The sequence below is a fragment of the Myotis yumanensis genome, unplaced genomic scaffold (genome assembly GCF_028538775.1).
Source record: "Myotis yumanensis isolate MYYU_CA2020_CCGP unplaced genomic scaffold, mMyoYum1.0.hap1 SCAF_1, whole genome shotgun sequence".
NCBI lineage: Eukaryota > Metazoa > Chordata > Mammalia > Chiroptera > Vespertilionidae > Myotis > Myotis yumanensis.
In genome coordinates, this window is record NW_027223752.1 from 68,690,285 (window position 1) to 68,716,411 (window position 26,127).

General features: G+C 40.9%; 2 protein-coding genes and 2 pseudogenes across 2 annotated transcripts in view; 2 read left to right on the top strand and 2 right to left on the bottom strand.

Moving 5' to 3' along the window:
* SPG11 (SPG11 vesicle trafficking associated, spatacsin) overlaps positions 1-12,294 on the top strand; it is a 112,292-nt gene extending 99,998 nt beyond the window's left edge. The window contains exon 41 of the mRNA XM_070423533.1: positions 11,595-12,294. Within this exon, the coding sequence (XP_070279634.1) occupies positions 11,595-11,611 (17 nt within the window). The 3' untranslated portion in view covers positions 11,612-12,294. The remainder of the gene's footprint in view (positions 1-11,594) is intronic.
* On the bottom strand, positions 875-26,127 carry EIF3J (eukaryotic translation initiation factor 3 subunit J). Its single transcript, XM_070423538.1, has 8 exons — positions 26,018-26,127; positions 25,840-25,943; positions 12,895-12,949; positions 12,310-12,401; positions 8,271-8,385; positions 5,740-5,901; positions 2,295-2,368; positions 875-1,936 (listed from the first exon to the last, which is right to left on the bottom strand). Exons 1-8 carry the CDS (start codon positions 26,055-26,057, stop codon positions 1,805-1,807), a joined length of 774 nt encoding a protein of 257 aa, XP_070279639.1. The 5' UTR covers positions 26,058-26,127; the 3' UTR covers positions 875-1,804.
* Positions 21,908-22,989, bottom strand: LOC139018665 (protein S100-A10 pseudogene; annotated as a pseudogene).
* On the top strand, positions 23,050-23,655 carry LOC139003234 (large ribosomal subunit protein eL21-like; annotated as a pseudogene).

Sequence of the window (26,127 nt, forward strand, 5' to 3'; positions counted from 1 at the left end):
CAAGGAAATTCCTATTTTAAAAGTGATGTTTCTCTGTACCATTTTATATAGATATTGGTATTAAGTTCAAAACTCCCATCTTCCTCAGGATGGCTTTTACTTTAGGACATGATATAATATTGATTAAAGAATACCTGTGCCTGCAGATTCCAGTTTCAAAGGAATTTAATATTATTTACACAGTTAAGGAACAGATGATACATTTCCATTAGTTAGAAACTGATCTCTATAATAAAATAGATTTTAAATTCAGTGCATGTCATTATTAACTGCTAAGGAAATCTTAGCCCTTGTCTGCCTTAAAACAATTTTTTATTGGCTGTAATTATTGCTGTGTAGTCACTGCTTTGTTAATTTCTCAAATTATTTGGATGGTCCTGTCTTCCACTTAATGCTCTACAGAGTTTTGATTGAGACCCTCCCCTTTGTATGTAAGAGAAATTAAAAAAAATTTTGTTCTGTCCCTACTTTTGAGTCTGTGACAGTTTTAAACATTTAACAAATTTGGTTAAATTGCTTAAAAATATATATGTAATAAAGATGACTCAATCTATGCTCACAGCCATACCTGAGTTATAAGCTCAATTACTCCAATAAATAGTTCTAGATATCTTAGACCTTACATACAAATTGCCTTTCTATAGTAACTAAACCACCCAATAATTTTTCCCCAAATAAATAAAATGAGGAAGGCAGCCCTATACCTTTGTTGCTCTAAGGTGACCCTGTTAAGGGCCTGACAAATCATTTTTGTTTTAAAGCTATTAACTACTCATCAAGCATTTATTAAGCTTTGTTAAGTATATAGAGAACTCTAGTCCCAAGAGCTGTGCTCTATACTCTCCAAAAATATCTCTTGGGAGATAAGACAAAATTTAAGTCCTCACAATAGTGATTTTATTAAATTAGTTGCTTTATAAAACATTGCAGATGTCATAATTGTTAACATAACAATTTACCAAACTAGTTAACTGGTGCAGCTTGCTGAGCATGTTTTATAAAGGAAAGGAAATGCCAAAACCCTGTTTAAAGTTATTCCATTGCAGCCCAGAAGAACAAAGGAGATTTGTTCCTCAGACACTTCAATCAGGCAAATAAAGCAGATAGGGTTCCCCTCCCCCATCTGAAGCAATTCATCAGTAGAACAGGCTGATAGTGTGCACTCGAGAGATTCCACAACTTGTAATACAGTAACGGAGAGGTTTACCTTCTTCAGCTTCAAAGTGGAGGGTTTTGGTCAATTTTTAAGTATCAAACTAGTAGTTTTCAGCCGCTGTATCTTCACTCTGACAAAAGCAGTCTTCTTCACAATGTATGTTTAATATCCTCACGCTCAATTTTAAGACAAAGCAATTTTAATACTAGGTGCACACCACATGCCCTTGCTGCAAACTGCTTTTCTTGACAAGTTATGAAGTAGTTCAAGGAGGTATGGTTAAGGCTGTATTACTGACTGGTGCTGGTCAATACTACACAATTTCTTGTCATGTTGCAACCTTTGTTTCCAATTTAGTGACTGCTGCTATAGAATCAGATAGCAACAATGACAACATTATTAAGTTTGTGTGTTTTTTAAAACTATGATTTAGTAGCAACTGAGGTTCCCAATTTTAACCCCTTGGCAGCAAGATCCAAGTTCCCTCATTTGCACATTAGCACCTAAGTGTCAAGGGGTTAAGTAACCAGCACAAAAGATACTGCACTTCTGATTGTAGCATTTGGCAGAACTGAAAGGAAAGGAAGTTGTGCTACATGTTGAAGGGATTGTGGGCAACAGAAAGAAGACACCAGAGAAGATAAAATGTCACATGAAATCTTCAAAGTCTTGTACATATCCTCCATCATAACCACCATAATCTGCCAGATCGTCTTTCATGGTGGCCTTTAATCCCCCTCCAGGAACCACACCTTTCTTCTTCTTTTTGGCTTTGCTTTGCTAAAGATAAAAGAGAGTCAATTCATGAGACTTGATCTACCAAGTGTTTCTTATCTGGGATAGCAACCCTCAAAGAGACACCAAAGTCTCTGGTCACAGAAAAACTTCAATTCTCTAAGGGAGATTCCCAGACAACCCAGGGCAATTTCTACTATTAATTCAGAAACCAAAACTGTGAACATGTTTGTTTGGAAAAAAAAAAAAAAAGTAAAAGTCACTCACACTCACACTGTTCTATTCCAATTTAAATGGTATTGGTAAACTGCTTGACCTTTAAGTTTCCCAGGCTTGTCAAGAATGTTATGCCTGCACCACCATCCTCATGAAATACACATCACCCCACACATCTTGCTCTTACCTTTTCTTGCTTCTGTTTCTCACTACAAAGCACAGTCAGTGAATTGGTGATCTTTTTCAAGTCATCAATTTCCACTATAAAAGAAAAAGTATGCCACTAACTTTTAATCATTTTGGGGAATAAGTAAAGGCAAAATATACATTCTTCCCATGTGCTATGAGAAATCTAATTTGTCTATCATGAACTTCAGTATCTTTGAAAAGGTTGTAATTCTCCTGTTTGACATATGGCCAGGTATACAAATCAGAACTATTAAAAACTAGAGGCCCGTTGCACGAATTTGTGCAGCAGTGGGGTCCCTTGGCCTGGCCTGTGGGATCGGGCCAAAACCAGCTCTCCAACATCCCCCTAGGGATCCTGGATTGCAAGAGGGCACAGGCCAGGCCAAGGGACCCCACTGGTGCGCAATCGGGGTCAAGGAGAGATGCAGGAGGGCTCCAGGGCGTGTCCGGCCCATCTTCCTCAGTCCCGATGGGCCGGAACCCAGCAGCAAACTAACCTACCAGTTGGAGTGTCTGCTCCCTGGTGGTCAGTGCACGTCAGAGCGAGCTGTTGTGTGGCCTTAGCATATCATTAGCATATTACACTTTGATTGGTTGAACGGCCGACCGGACACTTAGCATATTAGGCTTTTATCACATATACTAGAGGCGGTGCACAAAATTTGTGTACAGGTAGGGTCCCTAGGCCTGGCCGGCAATCAGGGCCGATCTGTGGGGTAACCAGCAGGGTGATCAGGGCCCCCCTCTCACACCCACTTTGGCCAGCCTGGCCCCGCCCACTCACTGGCCCTGCCCTCCGCCACCAGTCGCCTTCCTCTGCAGGGCGATTGGGGGGGGGGGGGGGGTCCCGCTGGCACCTGCCTTGGCTGGCCTGGCACTGCCCATTTGCTGGCCCCACCCCCCACCTCCCTCTGTGGGCTGACTGGTAGGGCGCTGGGAGGGGAGGGGAGGGGGGTTTGGGGGGAGGGCCCCCAGCTCGTACCCACCTTGGCTGGCCTGGGGCCTGGGGGCAGCTCCTGCGTTGAGTATCTGCCCCCTGGTGGTCAGTGTGCACCATAGCAACCGGTCGTTCTGCCATTCAGTCAATTTGCATATTAGGCTTTTATTATATAGGATATATATATATATATATATATATATATATATATATATATATATAAAGCCAGTGTCTGTGACGACCAAATGACCGGTCACCATGAGATGGTCCCTCCCCCCACTCACCCTCCCACTCGTGAGCAGGGCAGGGCGGGACTACGGACTGGTGAACAGGCAGAATGGCTGACCTCTTGGTCCCTGCCCCTGGCCCACAGGCTCCGATGGATCAGCGATGGTGAACAGGGGAATCGGGGTGGGTGGCGGGAGGACTGGGCTGGCTGTCAGGCCATTGGGATCACCAGCTCATCCCCGGCTGCTCGGGGGCTCAGGCCTGCGGAAAAGCAGGCGCCAGCAACTTCACCTCCATGCGCGTGTGCCGGGCCAGCCGCTGAGGGAACGCACTGCCCGCTCAGGCCTAGGCGGGTAGGTCGTGGGTGTGCCCTGCAGCTTCCGTCAGGACTTCAAGCCCGGCAGCAGCGGCGGCGCCCGCATGAGCGGCCCCAAGTGGGCAGCGTGTTCCATCAGCAGCCGGCCCAGTGCACGCACATGGAGGTGAAGTCGCCAGCGCCTGCTTTTCCAGAGGCCTGAGCCCCTGAGCAGCCGGGATGAGCTAGTGATCCCAACAGTCTGACCGGCCGGCAGCAGAGGTGGTGTTCGGCCTTGGGACTGCTAAACAGGCAGAAGATGGCCCTGATCACAGGAGGCTAGGCCCTAGGACCCTCCCTGCACAATTTTGTGTGTGGGGCCTCTAGTATAGAATAAAATGGCAAACTCAGCAACAAAAATTTATCTTTATAATGACCTATTATCACCAAGACACCAATGCTAACCAAAGAGAAACTAAGTGCCTTTACAGCTCAGTGTTCCCTCCTATTCTCCTTTCCCCACCAAACATACAGATAACCATGCCCTTCCATAACATCCTTGATGCTCAGTGAATGAACATGGAATAATAATTCTTAAACCTACAGATGACAACTCCCCACCTCCTGGAGTCTCCATTTTCTAGCACAGGAACTAGAATGAAAGTAGTAGCTATCTCAGAAATCTGTGTCCTACCAGGAGACAACATCTTTTAGTGAACAACAATATATCCTCCTATCTTTATAAAAATATTAAGCTGAAAACAGTTTTTAGCTACCAAAAAAGTATCTAGTTTTGATTAGGGAGCTCCTTCAAAAACAGGAAAAATAGTATATGCAGAAAAGACCAACTCTGGGGATAGAACTCATCAAATAACCCCCAACTTAGTAATAATTTCTCAAAACCCAATTTAAAATCCATTATGTAAAATTCCTTTTCCCCAATCTTAACACATTTCATACCGCTCAGGAGTTTTCTCGTGTTTTGCGCGCCATCTGTTAAGGACTGCTCACGAGTGTTCTCGTTTTTCACGCCCATGGAAAAAGGAGCGAATCTAGATACTTATGTAAATTTTGTTTGGTCCCTCTTCATAGAGGAAAATACTTTACACAGTACCATACGTTAAAAAAGTACTAGGAACTTTAATTGTTTAATTGTTTTCGTAAATAAAAATGTTATAATTATTGAAAAACAACACCTAAAGTGCATTATGATGATTTAAAAAACGTGCAGTTTGCCCAAAAACGTGCGGTCCCTGGCGTATGTCTTAGAGATTTCTATGCGGTACGCAATGTGTTAAAAACAGTAAATACTAGCAGAACCAGTCCCTTACTGTATTGGTGCTACACCACCCCTGGTTGTCACTCCCACACCCAGCCTCTGAAATGTGTGACTGACTCCTCTCTCAGGGCACAGCACCACACCCATGGACCCAGAGAATAGGTGCTAGCTCTGTTGAGCGACTTGCACCTGGTCACAGGCTTCTTCATTTATAAAAGGAACATACAATTGCTGTGATCTCAGCTCTAAAATCTTATATGCCCAGAGAGCATTTTCCCCAAAAGACACTTCCTAGCCCCTTTCAAGATATAATTAGATAAAAGAATAAGCTAGTGCCGAAACCGGTTTGGCTCAGTGGATAGAGCATCAGCCTGCGGACTGAAAGGTCCCAGGTTCGATTCCGGTCAAGGGCATGTACCTGGGTTGCAGGCACATCCCCAGTAGGAGATGTGCAGGAGGCAGCTGATTGATGTTTCTCTCTCATCCATGTTTCTAACTCTCTATCTCTCTCCCTTCCTCTCTGTAAAAAATCAATAAAATATATTTAAAAAAAAATAAATTAATTAAAAAAAAATAAAAAGTAAATACTAAGTCTGTATATTATAGCATTCCTCCTCGCAGCCCCGCAAAAAGTCAACCTCCATCTTCTTGAGTGTGCCCTTACTAAAATCCACCCGCAGGGGCTAGAGATTAGAATTACTTACATGAAATACACACATCTCGAACTAAGGCTTCTAAAAAACTGGCATAATATAATGACTTTTCATATTGTGTAATTTTATCTTTTAGTAGCTTTCCAAACTCTGTGAAGTCCTCTCTCGAAGATGGGTTCATAGCATCTATTCCAAAAACTGTATTAGTAACACCTGTAATAGAAAGGGAGCACTGCAAATATCAGAAAGATATTTTTAAAGTTTATAAACCAATGAGATACCTGAACAACCCTGCTACATCATTCTAAAGCAGAAATTCTTAACCTGGGACCTTGAACAGAATTCAAGGGGCCTGTGAATTTGGATGAGAAAAAAATTATAGCTTTCATTTTTACTAACCTCTAGTTTCCTTCCATTTTGATTATCAGCAACAAATCACAGACGCAAAACCTGACTGTTACCAACAGAGATCAGATACTTTCCTTTCACATTACAGTTGTCTCAGATATCGTGAAACATTATTCAGTCATTATTACTTTAAAATTACATTAGTTATTAGACCTGCTCTAGGTCTTACTCAATATATTAAAGAACCATGTAATTATTGTATCAAAAGTTATTTTAATATTTTGAGAGCTATTTCAATATTTATTTCAAAAGATTTATTTTGTAAGTAAAGTCCTGTGTGTTTTGTTTTATGCATTTAAAAACATGAGATTAAAAAGGGGCCCACAGGCTTTGGCAGACTGCCATGCCAAAGGAGTCCCTAGCACAAAAGAGTGCTCTTAAGGCATCTGTCCAAGAACAGCCCAGAGTGAAGTGGGGAGAGAAGGAAAAAAGCAAAGAAAACGATGGTTTCTGTGAAAGTATCCAGCTAACTAACTCTAGAAGCTAAGCAGGAGCAAACCATGTGTTAAATCCCAATAGAAAAATTAATATGTCGGTACACTTTTGTGTCCTCAGTAGTCTAAATTAGTTGTTAACAATGCCACTGATTCAGTATTTTAATATGAAAAACACAACACTGAAATCCTATTAACCAAACAATGACTGTATGTATGCATGTTTTGGCCTTTTAATCTGTAATTGGTGTCCTATATTAGGATTTATGGGTACCACATAAACCCTTCTCTTTAATAAACACATGGGCAGCTTTTACCATCCTTGAAGACACAAGAGAATGGCTGAGTGCCCTCTGTGATGAGATGAGTGCAGTTAAGACATTGCAAGCACATTCCAGCAGACAGGAGCATCAACAGCATCTCTTGAGATTACTAGTGGCCCAGTGAAAGATAAGGTCACACTTCCCATAAAAAGGAAATGATTACTACAGTCAGCCTGATTGTTTTAAAGAAAAGGAATGAGGGGAAAACTAGATTGTTTTTGGCTCTAGGTTTCAATTTCCAGTTATTTGTTTCAATATGATCTTCTACTCTACAAAGTACTCAATAGCTGACAACAATAAACTTGGTTAAAATGAGAGCTTTTACTTTCTCTGGGCATGTTCCTTTCTTTTACCCTCTGTGCCATGTAACTCTCCTCCTGGGACACTCTGAACTTATCTATTTACAGGACCTTGAACATGTCTTTTATCTCATGCACTAACCATAGCTGCAGGTATGGCGCACAGAATGGAAGCCGTCTGCAGCGGTCCTCAACCTGTGGGTCACGACCCCTGAAAACACATCCTGCATATCAGATATTTACATTACGATTCATAACAGTAGCAAAATTACAGTTATGAAGTAGCAACAAAAATAATTTTATGATTGGGGGTCACCACAACAAGAGGGACTGTATTAAAGGGTCGCGGCATTAGGAAGGTTGAGAACCACTGGTAGAGATAGGGCATGGTGAGGGCCAAGAAGGGTTGCAGAAAGAAATTACTCTGAGCACAAGAAGGCACAATCAAAGTGGAATACTACCCTCTCACCACCACCCCTCTCTCCCAGCACTAGCATGCAATACTAAGTCTTATTCAGACTTAATTAAGACAACAGGACAGCCCTACAGGTAGTTTGGTATTTAAATCTCAAAGCTACAGACCTCACATTCCATCCGAATTTCACACCGTTGATAAATATATTTTACAAAGTGGTAGACTTTATTTGGGTCCAATGACTTTTATCTTAATAATCTTTTATTTGGCGTGGCTGGTATGGCTCAGTGGTTAAACATCAACCCATGAACCAAGAGGTTGCCAGTTCGATTCCCAGTCAGGGCACATGCCTGGGTTATGGGCTTGATCCCTGGTGGTGTGCATGCAGGAAGCAGCAGATCAATGTTTCTCTCTCACTGATGTTTTTATCTCTCTCTTTCCCTTCCTCTCTAAAAAAAATCAATTGAAAACATAGTTTAGAAAAATATATTTTATTTAATACTCAAAACATAATTATTCAAAAATCTAAATATGTGTCTCACTCTACCATAATTCATTTGAAACCTCAAATATAAAGAGAATAAAAACTGCTAATACCTAAATTAGCCAGTAATATGTTTCTTCAAAAAAGATGTTTTCTAAACTTTCATAACTACTAAGATTTTCACAATAATTACTTGAAACTTCAGTATCTCCCACTTACCAAAAGTTTCTTTTGCTAATTCAAGGTCTGCTTCTTCCTGTAATTTCTTTAGCCGCAGTTTATCTGCTAATTGTTCTTCTGGTGTTAGTACTTTTGTTTCTTCAGGTTCTTCTAACTAAAATGATACAGAAGTGAAGTTTTAAAAGGGCTGGAATCATGATAGGTGGACCTAGTACATCTATTTTCTATGAATTTTTTTATAAGCACACGTAATCATAAATAATAGCAAACACTTAAAAGTATATACATACTGCATTTTGGCATTCTTCTAAACATTTTAGATATTCTTATCCTAATATTAAAGGGAAAAAACCTGAGGCACAGAGAGGTTAAGCAACTTGCCCATGGTAACAGGTTAACACAGCTTGTAATGGGAAAGAGCTGAGATTCGAATCCAGGAAGACTGAGCTTATTTCTACAACCTTTTCTAAAAATAAAGAATTGAGCCCTAGCTGGTTTGGCTCAGTGGATAGGGTCCTGGGTTTAGTTCCAGTCAAGGGCACATGCCTGGGTTGCGGGCTCTATCCCTAGTAGGGGGCGTGCAGGAGACAGCCAATCAATGATTCTCTCATCATTGATGTTTCCCTCTCTCTCTCTCTCTCCCTCACCCTCTCCCTTTCTCTATGAAATGAATAAAAATATATATATATATTTTTTAAAGAATTGAAATTGTAAAAAAAAAAAAAAAAGATTTGAGATTGTAGACAGAGTGAAAATGGCACTCACATTCTGCTGCTAACACTGTATACTGAAACAATCTTCCTAGGGCAACTTGGTAATAAGTATCAAGTCTTTATTTATAATTTCAACTAAATTTAGAACCAACTTGAATGTTCAATAGCCAAATGGTTAAATAAAGTATGGCATATCCATATGATAATAATATGCAGACATAAAAACACTTATTTCCCAATCACACACCACTGAGATGACAGTTAACATTTCTATATGCTATGATACAATTTTCTACAACACACACACACTGCTTTTACTATAATAAGGGGAAATCTGCGACAATATTTATCCAAGTGGGAAAAGTGAAGGGAATTTGTGTCATTCATAATTATCCATGCCTATGCAGTTTGAGGATTTTGATTCAGAAGTCCACTTCTGAAATAATCATTTTATTTCTCATGGAGAAGATGAAATGAGAAAGTGCATTATGCCAAGTTAGGAAATCTCAAACACTTTTCGGGAAGTATCTTGACTTATTTGTCTAACAGTTAAGTGTTGACATCAAGTATTTCCTGCATCAAAGCTAAATATATATTAACTCAATACCTGGCCTAAGATAAACTGAGTACATTCAAAGTAAGGTTTATGTTAGATTTGTATGTACCCATGGACAAAGACAATAGGGTGGTGAAGGCCTGGGATGGAGGGGCGGGCTGGAAGGGGTCAATGAGGGGGAAAAGGGAACATATGTAATACTTTTAACAATAAAGATTTATGGCAGGGGAGTAGGGGTTAGAGATCTACCAAAGGACTTGTATGCATGCATATTAGCATAACCAATGGACACAGACACTGGGGTGGTGGGGGCTTGCCCTGGGGGGTGGGGAGTAGCAACGGGAGGCGGGGGGGGGGGGGGGGTTAATCAGGGAAAAAGGAGACATATGTAATAATTTAAACAATTTTAAAAAATTAGAAAAAATAGATGGGAGGCCAGTATGGCACAGTGGTTGAGGGTCAACCTATGAACCAGGAGGTCATGGTTCCATTCCTGGCCAGGGCACATGCTGGAGCGGCTCAATCCCCAGTGTGGGGCATGCAGGAGGCAGCCCATCAATGATCCTCATCATTGATGTTTCTATCTCTTTCTCTCCCTCTCCCTTTGTCTCTGAAATCAATAAAAATATATTTAAAGAAATAATAAATAAAGTTAAGCCATAGCCAGCTCAGTTGGTTGGAGAGTCGTCCCATATACCAAAAGGCTGTGGGTTTGATTCCCAGGTGAGAATTAAATAAATAAATAAATAAATATCTTAAAACTGAAAACAAACAAACAAAAAAGTGTACCAAACTAGACATAATGCCACTGGGAAGAGAATTCAAATGACTTTAGAACCCAGGACAAATATACATCCTTAGCAGGACATATTCAAAGCTCAAAATGAACTGCAAGGAAATCCTAAAATTCATTCAGTAGCTCTACCTTGTTAGTAATATTGGTATTGTAAAAGAAATAATAAAAAAGTGTTGTCAGAATAAGAAAAAATATCATATGAACTAATGATCACACATACACACCTTACTTTCCTAGCTTATTAATCCACGAAAAGGGGTGTAGGCTATCACAGTAACACTAAGTACTACAGGCATCTAGATTTGGCCTCTATATATTATTTTCCACTAAAAGAAACCTCAGAGGAGTAGCTAATTCCAGGCTTAATGAAGAATGTTTATCGGGTAAGGCTGGCACTTCTTATTGTATCAGAAACAAGGAAGCTTTCAAAGACTAATGGGGTCCCTGTCAAAAGGATAAAGTTAGAAACTACTTAAAGGGACTCCTACTGGCCAAAGTTGGGACAGTTTGACCATCAAAAAAACTACTGTTATGTTAGTAAAACACAATGAATTTATAAAAATCTCCAAGTCCATAAATTTACTCAAAATCCACAAAATCCTTCATTTTTCACCACATGAAGTTATTATATCCCTCTTTACTGTGAAAATTTATAATTAAAAGGAAAAGAATTAAGCTTTTACTCTTTCTAGTACAAACCATATCCAAAGGAACCAAATAGCAAAAGAAGAAAAAAAAGCCAGACAAAAAAAAAGGGAAGCTAAGTCACAATGAGAAAAATCACTATTCTGTAATATCTAATGAAATAATTAGGCAATGATCATCAGTGATACAAAACTATTGGGTGAGAAGCTAACGTGAAATTGGATTATTTGCCAGAAGAAATACCTAATTTTATGAGAAGGATCAGGCTGTCTCAACTTTAACCCAGTGATCAATTTTAGCATCACTAATAATAGGACAGACATTACATGACTACTGATGTGATGTGAAGCAATATGAAGCACACAGCATTACCTCTACAGCAGCATTCGCCAACCTTTTGGACCTCATGGACCACCAGTGGTCTGCAGACCACCGGTGGGCAACCGCTGCTCTGAAGTATTGTAAAATGCATAATGTGTGATATTTATCTTATTTTGGCAAAAAATAGATGAAGCAAATATGGCGAAATATTAACAACTGTGAGGTGTATGATTATTCATCATGCTATTGATAACTATGTGTTTTTGTTGTTGAATATTTGGAACAAGATCAGGAATCTTGTATTAATTTGTGTTGTTTTTTTTTTTAAATAGAAAACACATTTAAATGATTCAAAAATCAAAACAATAAGAAGCACTTCCAACAGCATGGATGGAACTGGAGAGCATTATGCTAAGTGAAATAAGCCAGTCAGAGAAAGATAAATATCACATGATCTCACTCATTTATGGAATATAATGAACAACAAAATGATAAACAAAAACAGATCCAGAGACAGAGAAGCATCGATCAGACCGTCAAACCTCAGAGGGAAGGTAGGGGAGGGTGGGGGTAAGGTGGAGAGATCAACCGAAGGACTTACAATGCAGGTATATAGGCCTAATCAATGGACACAGACAATGGGGGTGAGGGCATGAGTGGGGGGTTTGAGGGGTAATTTGGGGATAAGGACACATATATAATAACTTAATCAATAAAGAAATTTAAAAAAATAAAATAAATAAATAAATAAATAAACATACAGTACCTGGCAGAGAAACGGACACTTTTTATATGACTGTGGTCATTACACAATTATAACTGTTCCCGAATGTTTGTGAAAACTTAAAAGGCATTCTAATACATAAAGTTTCTAGGTTTGGTTTTTGTAAAAACCACAAATTCAGTTTTGGGATTAACTTATTGATGGTGTACATTTAACGTCTTTACAAAGCCCCTCAAATTGCAAGGTAGTATCTGTTGCCTGTTAAGACACTGTACTACTACTGATGTGAGAGTTCTATATTTTAGACAATCAATAGTACTTACCCTCTTTTTAATTTCTTCTTGCCTTTTCTTCTGTTGCCGTTCTTTTTCTTTTATCTTCTCTGTTATTTTTTTCTTTTCTGAAATTTTTACTTCTAAAAGTAAAGAAATTTTTAAATCAATTATTTTGAATATTTTCCAGTTTATGGATGAGACAGACATGATACTTATATACTTCAAGAAGCCAACCCTCTCCCAGCTTCAATTTCATATGGTGATTTCTTGGCAAATAAGGATGGCAAAGTTCTGGAACTCTCCCCTTTTCCTCTCTAACCTGACCCCTAAGATCCACACACCTGCCTTCATATTTTCCCATAGTCCTTTAGGCAGGACTTAGATCATTCAACCATGATACCACACCCTTTACTCTCTCATAATATTAAAAAAAAAAGCATGTATCTAATCTAATTATGTTTTGAGATGAGAGAAGAGATGCAGGGAGAAGAGAATAATGTGGGAATGAAAGGATGTTTGGTTTCTAAATACCAAAATTTTCAGTTTCGTGAGTTTTTTGTCATTTGTCTTAACCTAAGTACCAGATACTCACCAAGACATAAAACCAAAAATGTAGAAACCCCAGTGGCTCACCTGGTTTTACTTCTGCTTCCTCTTTTTTTTCCTCCTCCTCATCATCCCAATTATCCTAAAGAAAAGAACTTCCATTAATAACTCTTGCATTTTTACTTTTCCATGTGAACTTTATTATCAACTTGTCTAACTCCACAGAAACATGCTTGTTGGTATTTTTTTGGTCCTGCATTAAATTTATAAATTAAGCCCTGGCCGGTATGGCTCAGTGGAAAGAGCGTTGGCCTGGGGACTAAAGGGTCCCAGGTTAGATTCCGGTCAAGGGCATGTACCTTGGTTGTGGGAACATCCCCGGTGGGGGGGCTGCAGGAGGCAGCTAATCGCTGTTTCTCTCTCATCAATGTTTCTAACTCTCTATCCCTCTCCCTTCCTCTGTAAAAAAATCAATAAAAATATTTTTAAAAAATTATAAATTGATAGTGGAGAACTGTCATCTTATGTTAAGCTGTTCTCGCCAAGAAAAAGGACTATCTTTCCATTTGTTCAAGTTGACCTCTGTATCTTTCAAGGATTGGTTTAAAGTTTATCTTTTAGGCTTTGCACATTTCTCCTTTTATTTTATTTTTGCACATTTCTCAAGCATTTCATCTTCCATGTTACTACTATAAATAGGGCTGTGTTTTTTTCCCTTTTATGTCCTCTAACTGGTTATTTGTGTATAGAAAAACTATTAGTTTTTGGTTTTGGTTTTTATTTTAAAGAGAAAGGGAGTGAGAAGGACACTGATTTTGTTGTTCTACTTGTTTATACATTCACTAGAGGCCCAGTGCATGAATTCATACATGGGTGGGGTCCCTCTGGGTGGCCTGAAGATTGGGCCGAAACCTGCAGTTCAACACCCACCTGCAATTCAACGCCACCTGCAGCTCCTACCTGCCGCTCCTGCTCATCCTGGCCCCACTGTGCCTGCCATGGACTCTCGCCCAATCAGTCCTGCGTCTGGTGCCCTCCCAAGGGGAGTGGCCTGTGGGATCCGGCTGAAACCAGCTCTCCAACATCCCCCAAGGAGTCCCAGATTGCGAGAGGGCACAGCCAAGGCTGAGGGACCCCACCGGAGCACGATCAAGCCAGGGAGGGACTGAGGGAGGGCTCCAGGGCGTGTCTGGCCCATCTCGCTCAGTCCCAGTCAGCCAGACCCCAGCAGCAAGCTGACCTACCGGTCAGAGCATCTGCCCCCTGGTCATCAGTGCACATCATAGGGAGTGGTTGAGCAGCCTTAGCATATCATTAGCATATTACGCTCTGATTGTTTGGTTGTTCTGCCATTTGGTCTATTTGCATATTACCCTTTTATTATATAGGATTGGTTGTTTTTTGTATATGCTTTGACTGGAGGTTGAACCTGCACCCTTGGCGTGTGGGGACAAATGCTCTAAACAACTGAGCTACCTGGCTAGAGTAGGTTTTTGTTTGTGGTTTTGTTTTTTTAAAACGTTTTAATTGAATTTATTGAGGTGACACTGGTTAGCTATGTTAATTTTATAGCCTACCATACTAATTTACCACTTAGTTTTATCATTGATTCTCTAGGGTTCTTAAAGTATACTATCATATCATCTGCAAACAAGAGCTATTATACCTTTAATTCTTCTTTACCAATTCTATGTCTCCACAACTGATTCATTTTATCTAACTGTACTGGCTAAACCCCTAGAGCACAATGTGAATAGCAGGAGAGATAATGGGTATCACTGCCTTGATCTTCTTTAAGGTGCTATGAACCCCACCACATTTATGCACTAAAATTTATCAATCTTTTATTGCCTCTTGGTTTTCTTACAGCAAGGAATTTCCTTCTAGAACGTGTATGATTTCATTCTTTTTTTCATTTAGATATCTGATCCATTTGAAGTTTCTTTTGTATGATGTGAAATATGACCTATTTTATCTTTTTCCAAATGGTTACCTAGTTGTCACAGCATCATTTATTAAAAAGTCCATCTTTGCCCCGTCATTTACAATATACTATATTTTCATAGTATCTGGTCTATATCTGCTTTCTATACTAACCCATTAACCTATTGTTTCTTCATACACCAGTACCAGACTGCATTAATTAATTACATAGACTTTATAGTATGTTCTTATGTAAGCTAGGGCTAGTCTCCTCTTGTAGATTTTTTAGTGTTTTCCTGCCATTCTTGCATGTTTTTTTTTCCATATTAACTTATCAAATTGTCTAATTCCATAAAAAAAGCTTTTCCATTAACAATTAAAACACAAGCCTGGCCAGGTAACTCAGTTGGTTAAAGCATCATCCCAATTTGCCAAGGTTTCGAGTTTAATCCCAGGTCAGAGCACATAAAAAAAATCAACCAATGAATGCATAAATAAGTGGAACAACAAATCAGTGTTTATCTCTCTTCTCTCCCTCTCCCTCTCCCCCCCTTCTCTCCCTCTCCCACCCTCCCCCCCCCCCCATCACTAAATAAAAGTGAAAAACATCATACAGGACAACCAAACCAAAACTAAAACCCTCTCTTAAATTCATAGTTTTGTGTGTGTTTTTAATCTTTAATTCTTTATTAGTTAAGGTATTACAAATGTGTCCTCATCCCTCCCATTACAAATTCATAGTTTTAAAATAAAAATGTAAGTACTTTATCCTTCTTACTTTCCCATATGTAAAAACATCCAACATTCTAACCATTGGCTCAATTATTTCAAGCAGTATTCCATATAGCACAACCCTGGTTACTGAATTAAATACAGTGCAAGGTTGGGCAAAACTAGATTCATAGCTGTTAGTATGGAAAATAATACAATAAATAAATAATACAAGAACTCTTTTGCATACTCAATATTTAAGAGGAGTCGAGAACTGATAAACAGCTTCATGGAACACACTCCCTAACTTGAGTGGGACACTTTAAGGTAGATCTATATTCTGTCTTTTCTACCTATAACAGTCGTTGAGCTAAAAAGAAACCAATTATCAAACAATTTTCTAAAGGCTCCAAAGAATTCAGAAGGTTTAAGTTTAATAAGGATAGACACAGCCCTGTGTTTAAATAGGGCTTTAATATATAGGTAGCTTGGACATTGTCTAAGCAACCACCAGGCACACTATGACACACGATTTGAATTTGAGCCATAGGATGGCAGATTCAGAGCAAGCAGTCCTGACGCTACTAAAAGATGCAAAGGCTGACTAATGTGCTTTAAATATGACACTGCGCTTCTGGTTTTATAACAAGACAGATCATAAAATCTAAATCAGTCTAGATATATAAACTGACCAAGCCTTGATTCTTTCTTAAGATTTTTTATTGGTTTTTAGACAGATAGGAAGGGAGATGGAAAGAGAAACATCGATGTGAGAGCAAAACACTGATAAGCTACCTCCCACATTCCCCCCACTGGGGATCTAGCTCCACAACCCAGGCAAGTGCTCTGACCAGAAATTGACCCGGCAACCCTTCAGGGCTTGAACTGAGCCACACTAGCCAGGGCAAAACTTGATTTTTATTTTTATTTTATTAAATACTGGAGGCTTGGTGCATGAAATTCATGCACTGGGGGGAGGGGTGTGTGCCTCAGGCCAGCCTGCACCCTCTCCAATCTAGGTTCCCACGGGGGGATGTCCAACTGCCGATTTAGGCCCTGATCACAATCCAGGACTGCTGGCTCCCAACCACTCGCCTGCCTGATCGCCCCTAACCACGCCCCTGCCAGCCTGATCAATACCTAACTGCTCCCTGCCGGCCCGATTGCCCCCAACTACCCTCCCCTGCTGGCCTGGTCGCTCTTAACTGCCCTCCCCTGCAGGCCTGGTCCCCCCCGCAACTGCCCTCCCCTGCCAGCCATCTTGTGACCACATGGGGGCAGCCAGCTTGTGACCACATGGTGGCCGTAGAGCCAACCAAGCCTTCTTTCTTTCTTTTTTTTCTTTTCACAAGCCTTGATTTTCAATAAAAATCTGTATGTCCACCAAAGAAACAAAAAGTCCCAATTAAGGTTGCCATGAGGTCTGCAGCACAGTAGAAAGAACTTGTATAAAAGTAAAAATATTTTTATAATCACTTTACCTTGGCAATTTAACCCATAGCTCAGTTCACAGAATGAAAGCAAACCAAGAGCAGATTAGGGGTTGGGGGGACTGGGTGAAAAAGGTGAAGGGATTAAGAAGAACAAATTGGGCCCGGCCAGTGTGGCTAAGTGGTTGGGCATCAACCTATGAGCCAGGTCAGGGCACATGACCAGGTTGCGAACTTGATTCCCAGTGTGGGGTGTGCAGGAGGCAGCTGATCAATGATTCTTTCTCATCACTGATATTTCTCTCTCTCTTTCTCCCTCTCTCTTCCCCTCTGAAATCAAGAAAAAATATATTTGGGAGAGGGGGAAGGAGTACAAATTGGTAGTTACAAAATAGTCACAGGGATGTAAAGTACAGCATAGACAAATATAGCCAAGAAAATTTTGATAACTATGTATGGTACCAGAGGGGCACTGGAAATACTGGGGAGAACACTTTGCAAAATATATGACTGTCTAATCACTGTTTGTACACCTGAAACCAATACAAAGTAATACTAAAAGTAAGCTGTAATTGAAAAATAAAATATTAAACCTGTGTTATTGGTTTAAAAAAAAAGAAAACCAGCTAATCATTGTTGGGACATCTGAGATAACAGAGTTAGAAAATAGAGAGCAAATGTTTGCATTACCTTTCTGGTTTACTTAGGTCCTTATATCAATACACCATAAGACGAAAGGAACCAGCGAACTAAAAATAAAAGTTAACTACCAGACATGTTGTTGCTTTAATCTTCACAGAATACAGGAGAGCTGGGTCTGTGAGTGGCATGCTGCTTAGGCAGTGCTTCAGATAAGAGGACCATTTGCTTATTTCCAGGAAGTGTATATTCACAACTCTAATAGTGATGATGATAGTAATAATAATAATAATAATAGTAGCATTTACTAAGTGCTTACTTCACACCAGGCACTGTACAAAGACTTAATATGTAACACAGTAACCCTCACGAAAGCCCTGTAAGATGGTGTTATCCCCATTTTACAAAGACAGAAATAGCTACCCCACAATCTCAGTGAAAAATAATGAAGGAACATGTTCTGAATGGACCAAAGTTCCTTTAAAGTGTCATGGTAAACATGACTTCTAACCTATGTCATGAAATATAAAATAACTATCTGGGAACTAGGTCCCTCCCCACCAAAATTTGTTCTTTCAATCAGTTATGAATGAGCTCCCCTGGAATCTCCTCAAAGAGAAGGGTATGGTTCCTACAAAGAAAGTATGCCCAGCTACAACTACATAAGTTACCCATCTCAAATTACCTGTGATGATTTTATACTAATTTTAAGAAACTAGTCTAGCATCTCGGGTACTGAAAGGCTAAGAAGGAAGAAGTATGGCTGAAAAATGAGCAGTTCCTCACTCCAATAACTACGAAATAGAGAAAAACATGCAACAAAGCATTTTTTCCAATGCTGATTCCCTTTCCCATTAAAACATCATCCCCACCCTACCATATCACTGCTCCCTCAGACAGTCAAGTTAAACTGTCTCATCAGCCAGACATAGTAAGACTACACAGAATTCCACATTCCCTTCCCCCACAGGCAAGTATCTCTTAACCCAGTGGTCAGCAAACTCATTAGTCAACAGAGCCAAATATCAACAGCACTTCTTCAAAATAGACTCGCCCCGGCTGAAAACCGACTTCTGCGGATGGGCCACGAAGTTTCAATCGCACTGTATGTGCGCGCCCGCACGTGGTATTTTGTGGAAGAGCCACACTCAAGGGGGCAAAGAACCGCATGTGGCTCGTGAGCCGCAGTTTGCCGACCACGGCAACCCGTAAGGGACCCCATGAGACTTGCAACCAGGGGAGCAATGGGCAGCAGCAGCTCGTCCCAGGCTAACCCCCTGAACCTGTCCCCAAGGCCCCCTTTTCTCTGACTTCCAGGTGAGCCAGAGCAGCCCAGCCTAGGCACTATTGCTCCTTCTATGCCCTTCGTTGTGTCACTACCCTGAGTTTTTGCTGTGGTCAATAAATTCTTGCTTGCTTTCCTTAAAAAAAAAAAAAAAAAAAAAGGAAACTGGTCACATTTCCAAATAGATATAATCCCCGAAGCAAAAGGCCAGGTAGCTTTCCCCAGGAACTTAAAAAGAGTTTTTGTTTCCCTAGTTATAAAATATGCAGGTGCTCTAAAAGTAAATGTAAGGTAGAATTGTCTAAATCTGCCCAATTTTCTGTAAACATTAGGACTTTGTAAATGCTGACAATAAATTCAGATAAAATGCAGAAAAGATTCCTAGAGACCTAAAAAATTAACACTTAAAATAGGGAGTAAGTCTATAATTTAGTAAGCCTTAAATGGTTATTTGCTTCAAGAGACTACCTATCAATATCCAATTAAATTCCTTACCAAGTTATTTTAGGTAGCCAATACATCTTCCAACTATTACATACAATTTATCTCCTAAAATGGCTAGCTTCCTCAGAACAGAGGCTGTTTATAAACTACAACTAGCTTATCTATACTCTTCTCCTACAGACACACACCCAACATCATTTGAGCCATTTCTCTGAGAGATATGGCTGCTTTTCAAGTTTAAAAACTGCTTCCAATTGAACTAAGAACTGAAAACAAAACAAAAATTTTAAGCCCTGCTTTCTTTTTATTTATAACAATTCGGCCAGTAGTTGGTTGGTCTGTCATTTTTATAATGTACAACTACAGAATGTCACATGCAATTAGAGAACACATTTAGGGCCGAAAATGCTTTCCAACTTAAGCAAGATATATTTATAGATCGTCAAACAGAAGTAGCTTCAAGAGCAGTAAAATTTTTCTGCCCCATAGCCATAGCCCACTAACATATACTTCTTCCCCCCTTTTCTTCAGTTTGGATTAAAGCATAACCTCTTGCAGGAAAAGAGCCTTTCACTGGCCGGTGTTTTGTTGTTATTAATCCTCACCAGAGAATATTTTCTCCACTGATTTTCAGAGAAAGTGGAAGGGAGAGAGACAGAGAAACACCAATGTGAGAGACATCGATTGTTGCCTGCACACATCCGACTGGGGCAGGGATCAAGCCGGCAACCAAGGTATGAGGTCCGTGCCCTTGACCGGAATTGAACCCGCAACCCTTCAGTCTGCAGGCCTATGTCGACAATAAATTCAGATAAAATGCAAAACCAGCTAGGGCCTACCTAGTGTTTTGTTAAGCTATTCTAACCTGCTCTGAGAGGCCTCAGAACTCTGTAATGGCCCCTGTCAAGGCTGGACTTCCCAGCCAAGTTCAGTTTTTAAAAGAAGTTCAAAGATTCTTCCATCATCTTAGAGCTATACTGGTCTCTGGAAACCAAATCATTCATTTAATTTAATTTCATTAAGTTTTTAACATCCTATCATGCATAGTTTAGCACTCAGCTGAATTCCATCTCAGTGCCTGTCTAATATTTTGAACTGTTATCAATCAATACTACTTTAAATTCCTGGCTAACCAAGATCTAGATCAAGACACTGAACTCTAACCAAGTAGCTTAATTATTTTCAGTGTTCCAGCACTACAATAACAGTATGTAAGTATTTTTCAATAGCAAACATGCTTCCTAACTAAAAACTTTCATTTATAAAACCTGTCAGGGTATTGCTCTGGCCGGTGTGGTTGAGTTGATTGAGTGTTGTCCCATGTACCAAAAGGTTGCTGGTTCGATTCCCAGTCAGGGCACATGCCAGGGTTGTGGGCTCAATCCCCAGTAGGAGGTGTGCAGGAGGTAGCCGATCTATGTTTCCCTCTGTTCCTCTCTCTCTAAAATCAATAAACATATTCTTTTTTTAAAAAAATGCCAGGGTATTGAAATGATTTAATTGGGATTTTCTTCAAAATAATCTGGTTGGGCCCTAGCAGGTTTGGCTCAATGGATAGAGCATCAGCCTGTGGGCCAAAGGGTCCCGGGTTCAATTCCGGTCAAGGGCACATACCTCGGTTGCAGGATCCTCTCCTGCCCAGGCCCTGGTCGGGGCTCAATCAGGAGGCAACCAATCAATGTGTTTGTCTCACATAGATGTTTCTCTCTGTCTTTCCCTCTCTGTCCCACTCCCTAAAAATCAATGGAAAAATATCCTCAAGTCAGGGGAAAAAAAATCTGGTTGGGGTAGGAGAGCTGTAAGTGGGGATATAGAAGAAAGAAGATTGGCCATGAATTTATTAAACTTTTCTTTCTACTTCTGTATATGTTTGGAATTTTTCATAAGTTACACACATACTTCAAGATACCCATTTCCTGGCAAAATGCTCACCTTCTGAATATTTCCCAACAATTTCCCATTTCTCTAAACATAGATCCCCTGCTTCAGAAGTGCTATTTCCAATGCTTGAAAAATGTCCTTACTGTGACAGATTTAAGCTACCAACCCATAAAGGATCCTAACAGATGGTTCAATGGGTAGGACGATGCAGGCAGTTTTCAACTCTAGGATCTTCATAAGAAATTCTATAACGTTATAGAAGCAAATGCCTGAGACGCTGAACACAATCAGAAGCAGTTTTCTCAAAACAAACTGTACACTCTTTGAATAAATCTAGCTTCTAATTGTTCTACTGAAATGCTGGGAGACTAGTAAAATGCAGTAAAAGTTGTACTATCCCAGCTTGCAGTGGGTAGGTACTCACTGCCTTCTTGTCAACACAGCCCACATATCATTCCAGCAACAGGGAAGGAGTCCAGCAATATGTACCAAACGAACAATTCCTCCCACAACCTCTGTATAACATCAGTACAGTAAGAAAAGTAAAATAAAGCCAGTGTAACAGGAAAGTATGCTCCCTGGTTCTAACCTTTTTAAGTGGAAGAAACATAGGCTTTCCCTCCACTAATATTAACAATTCCATAGTTTTACCTAAACCACTTCTGCATTTGTCAGACAGCTATTTTAAAAGTCAAGCGCAGCAAAATGCTATAATGTCTACTAAAAGATAGTAAACTACTGGAGTAAATTACTGTAACAAAGACCTGTTTTCCTTTCATTCCTCAGGACATTACAGATGTCATTAAATCTATATATACTTTTTTAAAAGAAACTTGTTTATTGGGGGGCAAGAGGATACAAGCAATATAAAAATCAAAAGTTTATCTGGCTTTATTGGCTTTTCTTTCTCTTGGTCAATGGGGTGGGATTTTATTTGTACATTTTTTTAAGGGTCCCAATCTGTTCATGAAATTCTTATATAGGGGAAAGCTGTGGGGCACATTGGGAGAACTCTTATCAGGGCAAAATAACTGCTCACTTCCTTCCCTTCTGTTTCATGTGTACTACGAAATAGTCATTGCATGTGATGGTGAGTCCAGCGATTAGCGAAAAGAAGCTCTGGAAGCCCACTCTGCCGTCTCAGCACTGGTCCAGGTCCTTCATTATTCTGTCTACAGCCAGAGGGTTTTTTTGATTTTCCAAAAATCCAGGGAACTCCTTTTCCATGAGTACTCTTAGGTCCTCCTTTGTTAAGTAGCCTTTATCCCCAGTAAACTTATGAAACGTGAACATCATGGTTTCCATAGCGTGTTCCATTTGAGACAGTATTTTGGTGAGGTCTTGGCGGGAGGCATAGCAGGATCGTCGGCTGCTGGGAAGCGCAGCCAGTCTAAATCTATATTCTTAAAGGTTAAACACTAGATACTGATATAAACTGAAAACTTACTGTTTCTCCATATCTTCTGAAGACTTTAAAAAAGTCACATATTGGCTGGTGTGGCTCAGTGGTTGAGGGATGACCTATGAACCAGGAGGTCATGGTTCAATTCCCAGTCAGGCATATGCCCAGGTTTCAGACTCAATCACCAGTTGGGGGCATGCAGGAGGCAGCCGATCGATGTTTCTCTCTCTCTTCCTTCCTCTCTCTGAAATCAATGAAAACATTTTTTAAAATTCACATATTGTATTAAGGACGGTGATTACTCAATCTCATGGAAACTAAGCCTTGTTTGCATCTCCTTAGGAAAGGATTAGGTACTATAACATTAGAATTCAGATATGTGGTATTACTACCATCCAAGGAGAGAAAATTCAACTTTGATTGGTAAAATTTGAGCAAGCAAAACCTTGCTTGATAAACTTGGTCATTCCATTCAAAATATAAAATTCAGCCTTTCGGCCGGAACTGCCATCTTCCAGTAATTTGCCAAAGTGACTAACACAAAGGGAAAGAGGAGAGGCACCTGCTATATGTTCTCTAGGCCTTTCAGAAAAGATGGAATTGTTCCTTTGGCCACACATATGCAAATCTACAAGAAAGGTGATAATGTGGACATCACGGGAATGAGTGCTGTTCAAAAAGGAGTGCCCCACAAATGTTCCCCTGGCAAAACTGGAAGAGTGAACAATGTCACCCAGCATGCAGTTGGCTTTTTTGTGAACAAGTAAGTTAAGGGCAAGATTCTTGCCAAGAGAATTAATGTACGTATTGAGCATATTCGGCACTCTAAGAGCCAAGATAGCTTCCTGAAACATGTGAAGGAAAATGATCAGAAAAAGAAGGAAGCCAACGAGAAAGGTACCTGGGTTCAACTGAAGCGTCAGCCTGCTCCACCCAGAGAAGCACACTCTGTGAGAGCCAATGGGAAGGAGCCTGAGCTGCTGGAACCCATTCCCTATGAATTCATGGCATTGTAAGTAGAAAAAATAAAGATGACTTCTGTGCTGATAAAAATGTTTCTCTTAATTGAGCAGAAGTGTGGTGTCCCTTCCCCCAAAGAATAATTAAAGAAAACTTTGTGACCTTAAAAAAAAAACAACCCATAAAATTCACAGTAAACTGCCACTATGGCGAGAACTTAATCCTTCTGAGCTTAGGAAATAAAAAATGTGGTACAAAATAAACCCCAATACTAGATCTAAACAGCCTAAGCATACATTCCATTAGCCAGAAAAAGACAGTATCTTAAAGAGACAATTAACATTTACTGAGTGCCTACCATGTATCAGGCAATTCTGCTTAATGCTTCCCCTGCCATCTCATTTAAAATGTAAATTAACCCCTGAGGTAGCTCCCATAATGACAAGTTACAGATTGAAAACTAAAACAAAGATCAAACACTTGCTTATGACCACAAATATAAAAAATGTCAAGGCAACAATATCAACCCAGGTCTGTCCATTCTAGAGTCCAGGAGTCAAACTATTCTGTGGATATCATTATCATGAGAATCTTGAAGAAACTCAACAAATAATCCAACATTTAAACTTGGAAATAAAACAGACAAGTTCAGCTTTCTTCTCCAAGATCAACTTCAAAGTTTATGTAAAATAAATAAGCTATTTGTATAAAAGAAAGAAATTCTGCATTGAAAGAGTGAATTGGTGAGATGACTTTTATAGTCCTTTAAATTCGTAAATCTCCAAAATTAATTCCAAGTGGTCAGAATTAGAATTACATTTATCAGGATTAATACCACAGATCCAATAATCTCAGGCAGTTTACTTCATGATATCAGCCCAGATTACTCCATTCAAACCTCATTTTCTGATATTTTTGTCCAGATTTCTCTAATATTTTCTCCTCATTTGGTAATTTATTTCCAATATTCATTAACAGGTATCTTAACTGCTGCATCCAAGTATACATAGAAAAATTAAAAGGGCAAATCTGAACTAAATGCTCCAAACAGAAAATGTTCTACAATGTAGGGAAGTAACTTATATCTTGCAACGAAGGGGTTAACATAATCCATTCCCATGTCTAAGTACTTTCACAACAACAACACTCATTTATTAACACCAATGTGTGTAAAGCTCCCATCATTTCTGAACCTCAGGTTGTTCAAGAAATTGTACATTCACCTCATCAGACTCAGGAGAAAGCAGTACTAAGTATTAAGTTAATAGTCATTTTCTAGCTTAAAATTTTTCAACCCAAGCAGAAGGACTTGTAGAATTAAGTATATGCCAACGAGTAGAAGTTGGGAGTGAAACATTCACTAAATGAACCCCAAACCACGAAATACCATTTTCCAATTCATACAAAACTTAATCTGCACAAATATTTAAAAATTTTGAGAACTTTATGAATAAGAGTCTTCACACGATGGGCTTGAGACTTCTGAAGCTACTTTTTAAAAACGCCATAGTCGTGTTTCTGAAGCCGTATGCTAAGCCCCCAGGGGTGCTCACCAGTGAACCAGGAGGGTAAATCTGGGTCACACCTGAGAGGATGCCCTGGCCCCTCTCCAATCCAGCCTCCAAATCTCCCATCTCTCGTGCGAAGATGAATGTCACTCTGTCAACTTCACGGTTTCCGGTCGCTGCGGACTCCCCAGGTTCTGGTCAGTAACTGCCGGCCCTTTCAGCACTCAGTGCACCCTTTCACCACAGGGTGTGGGGCAGGGAGGCGAAAAGTTATTTCGCTTAACTATTTCTCTTTCTCTTGCGTGAAAAAGTTAGACTTAAGCCACAATAGTTCCCTTGTCTAATTGTACCAACTCTACAACCGGGCCTTCGGGGACCTGAATGAATGACTGGCTCTGGGGAGACAGGCGCTCGAACAGGCGGGCGCGTGGCGAGGTGTCCCATATGGGACCAGCCGGGGCTCCATCCCCGCGTCGCCAGCCTCATCGCGGCCAGAGGCTCCGGACCACGAAGTTTGCACGTGGGCCGCCCCGCCGCTGCTGTCACCTCCCGTCGCCAGTTGGCGGGTGGGATGCAGGCCGGGGCGCGGACCGACAAAGGGCCGGGGCTGGGGCTGGGGCTGGGGCAGGGCCGCCGCCTCGCTGAGGAAATCCGAAAGGCCACGCTGCCCGTCCCGGCCACACAGCCGGCGAGCGGAGGGAGAGAGGGCAGCGTCGGGCCCTAAGCTCGCGCCCGACCCAGGGCTCGCAGGCCCGGGCGGCGCCCCTGGGCCCAGAGTCCGCCCGCCCGCTCAGCGGTGGGCAACTCCCGCCCGCGACGGCGCAGCCCGCAGCCCCGGCCCGCACCCACCTTGACGTCCTCGTCCTCGTCCTCGCCTTCCCAGCGGTCCCCGCCGGCCGTACCGCCGGCCCCCACCTTCCGCACCGGGTCTTCCACGGAGAACGTGTCCGCATCTACGGAAGAGAGCGAGCCGCGTTAGTGCCAGCCGGGGCGAGGGCCCGCGCCCGGCCCCGGAACTTCCCCTCACCCCAGGAGTCCGAGTCCCCCGCCGCCGCCGCCGCCGCCATGTCGAGCCGGGCGTGAGCGTGTGCGAGGGGAGAGCCAGCGAGCAGCGAGCGCGGCGGGGGTGAGTCACTG

What these genes read in the sequence shown, in the direction of transcription:
- EIF3J (XM_070423538.1), bottom strand. Translation starts at nt 26,057, where the DNA reads ATGGCGGCGGCGGCGGCGGCGGGGGACTCGGACTCCTGGG. An exon ending in GGAAGCAGAAGTAAAACCAG is followed by an intron (nt 12,402 to 12,894) that starts GTGAGCCACTGG and finishes CTTTACTTTTAG; the next exon opens with AAGTAAAAATTTCAGAAAAG. An exon ending in AGAAACAGAAGCAAGAAAAG is followed by an intron (nt 1,937 to 2,294) that starts GTAAGAGCAAGA and finishes TTTTATCTTTAG; the next exon opens with CAAAGCAAAGCCAAAAAGAA.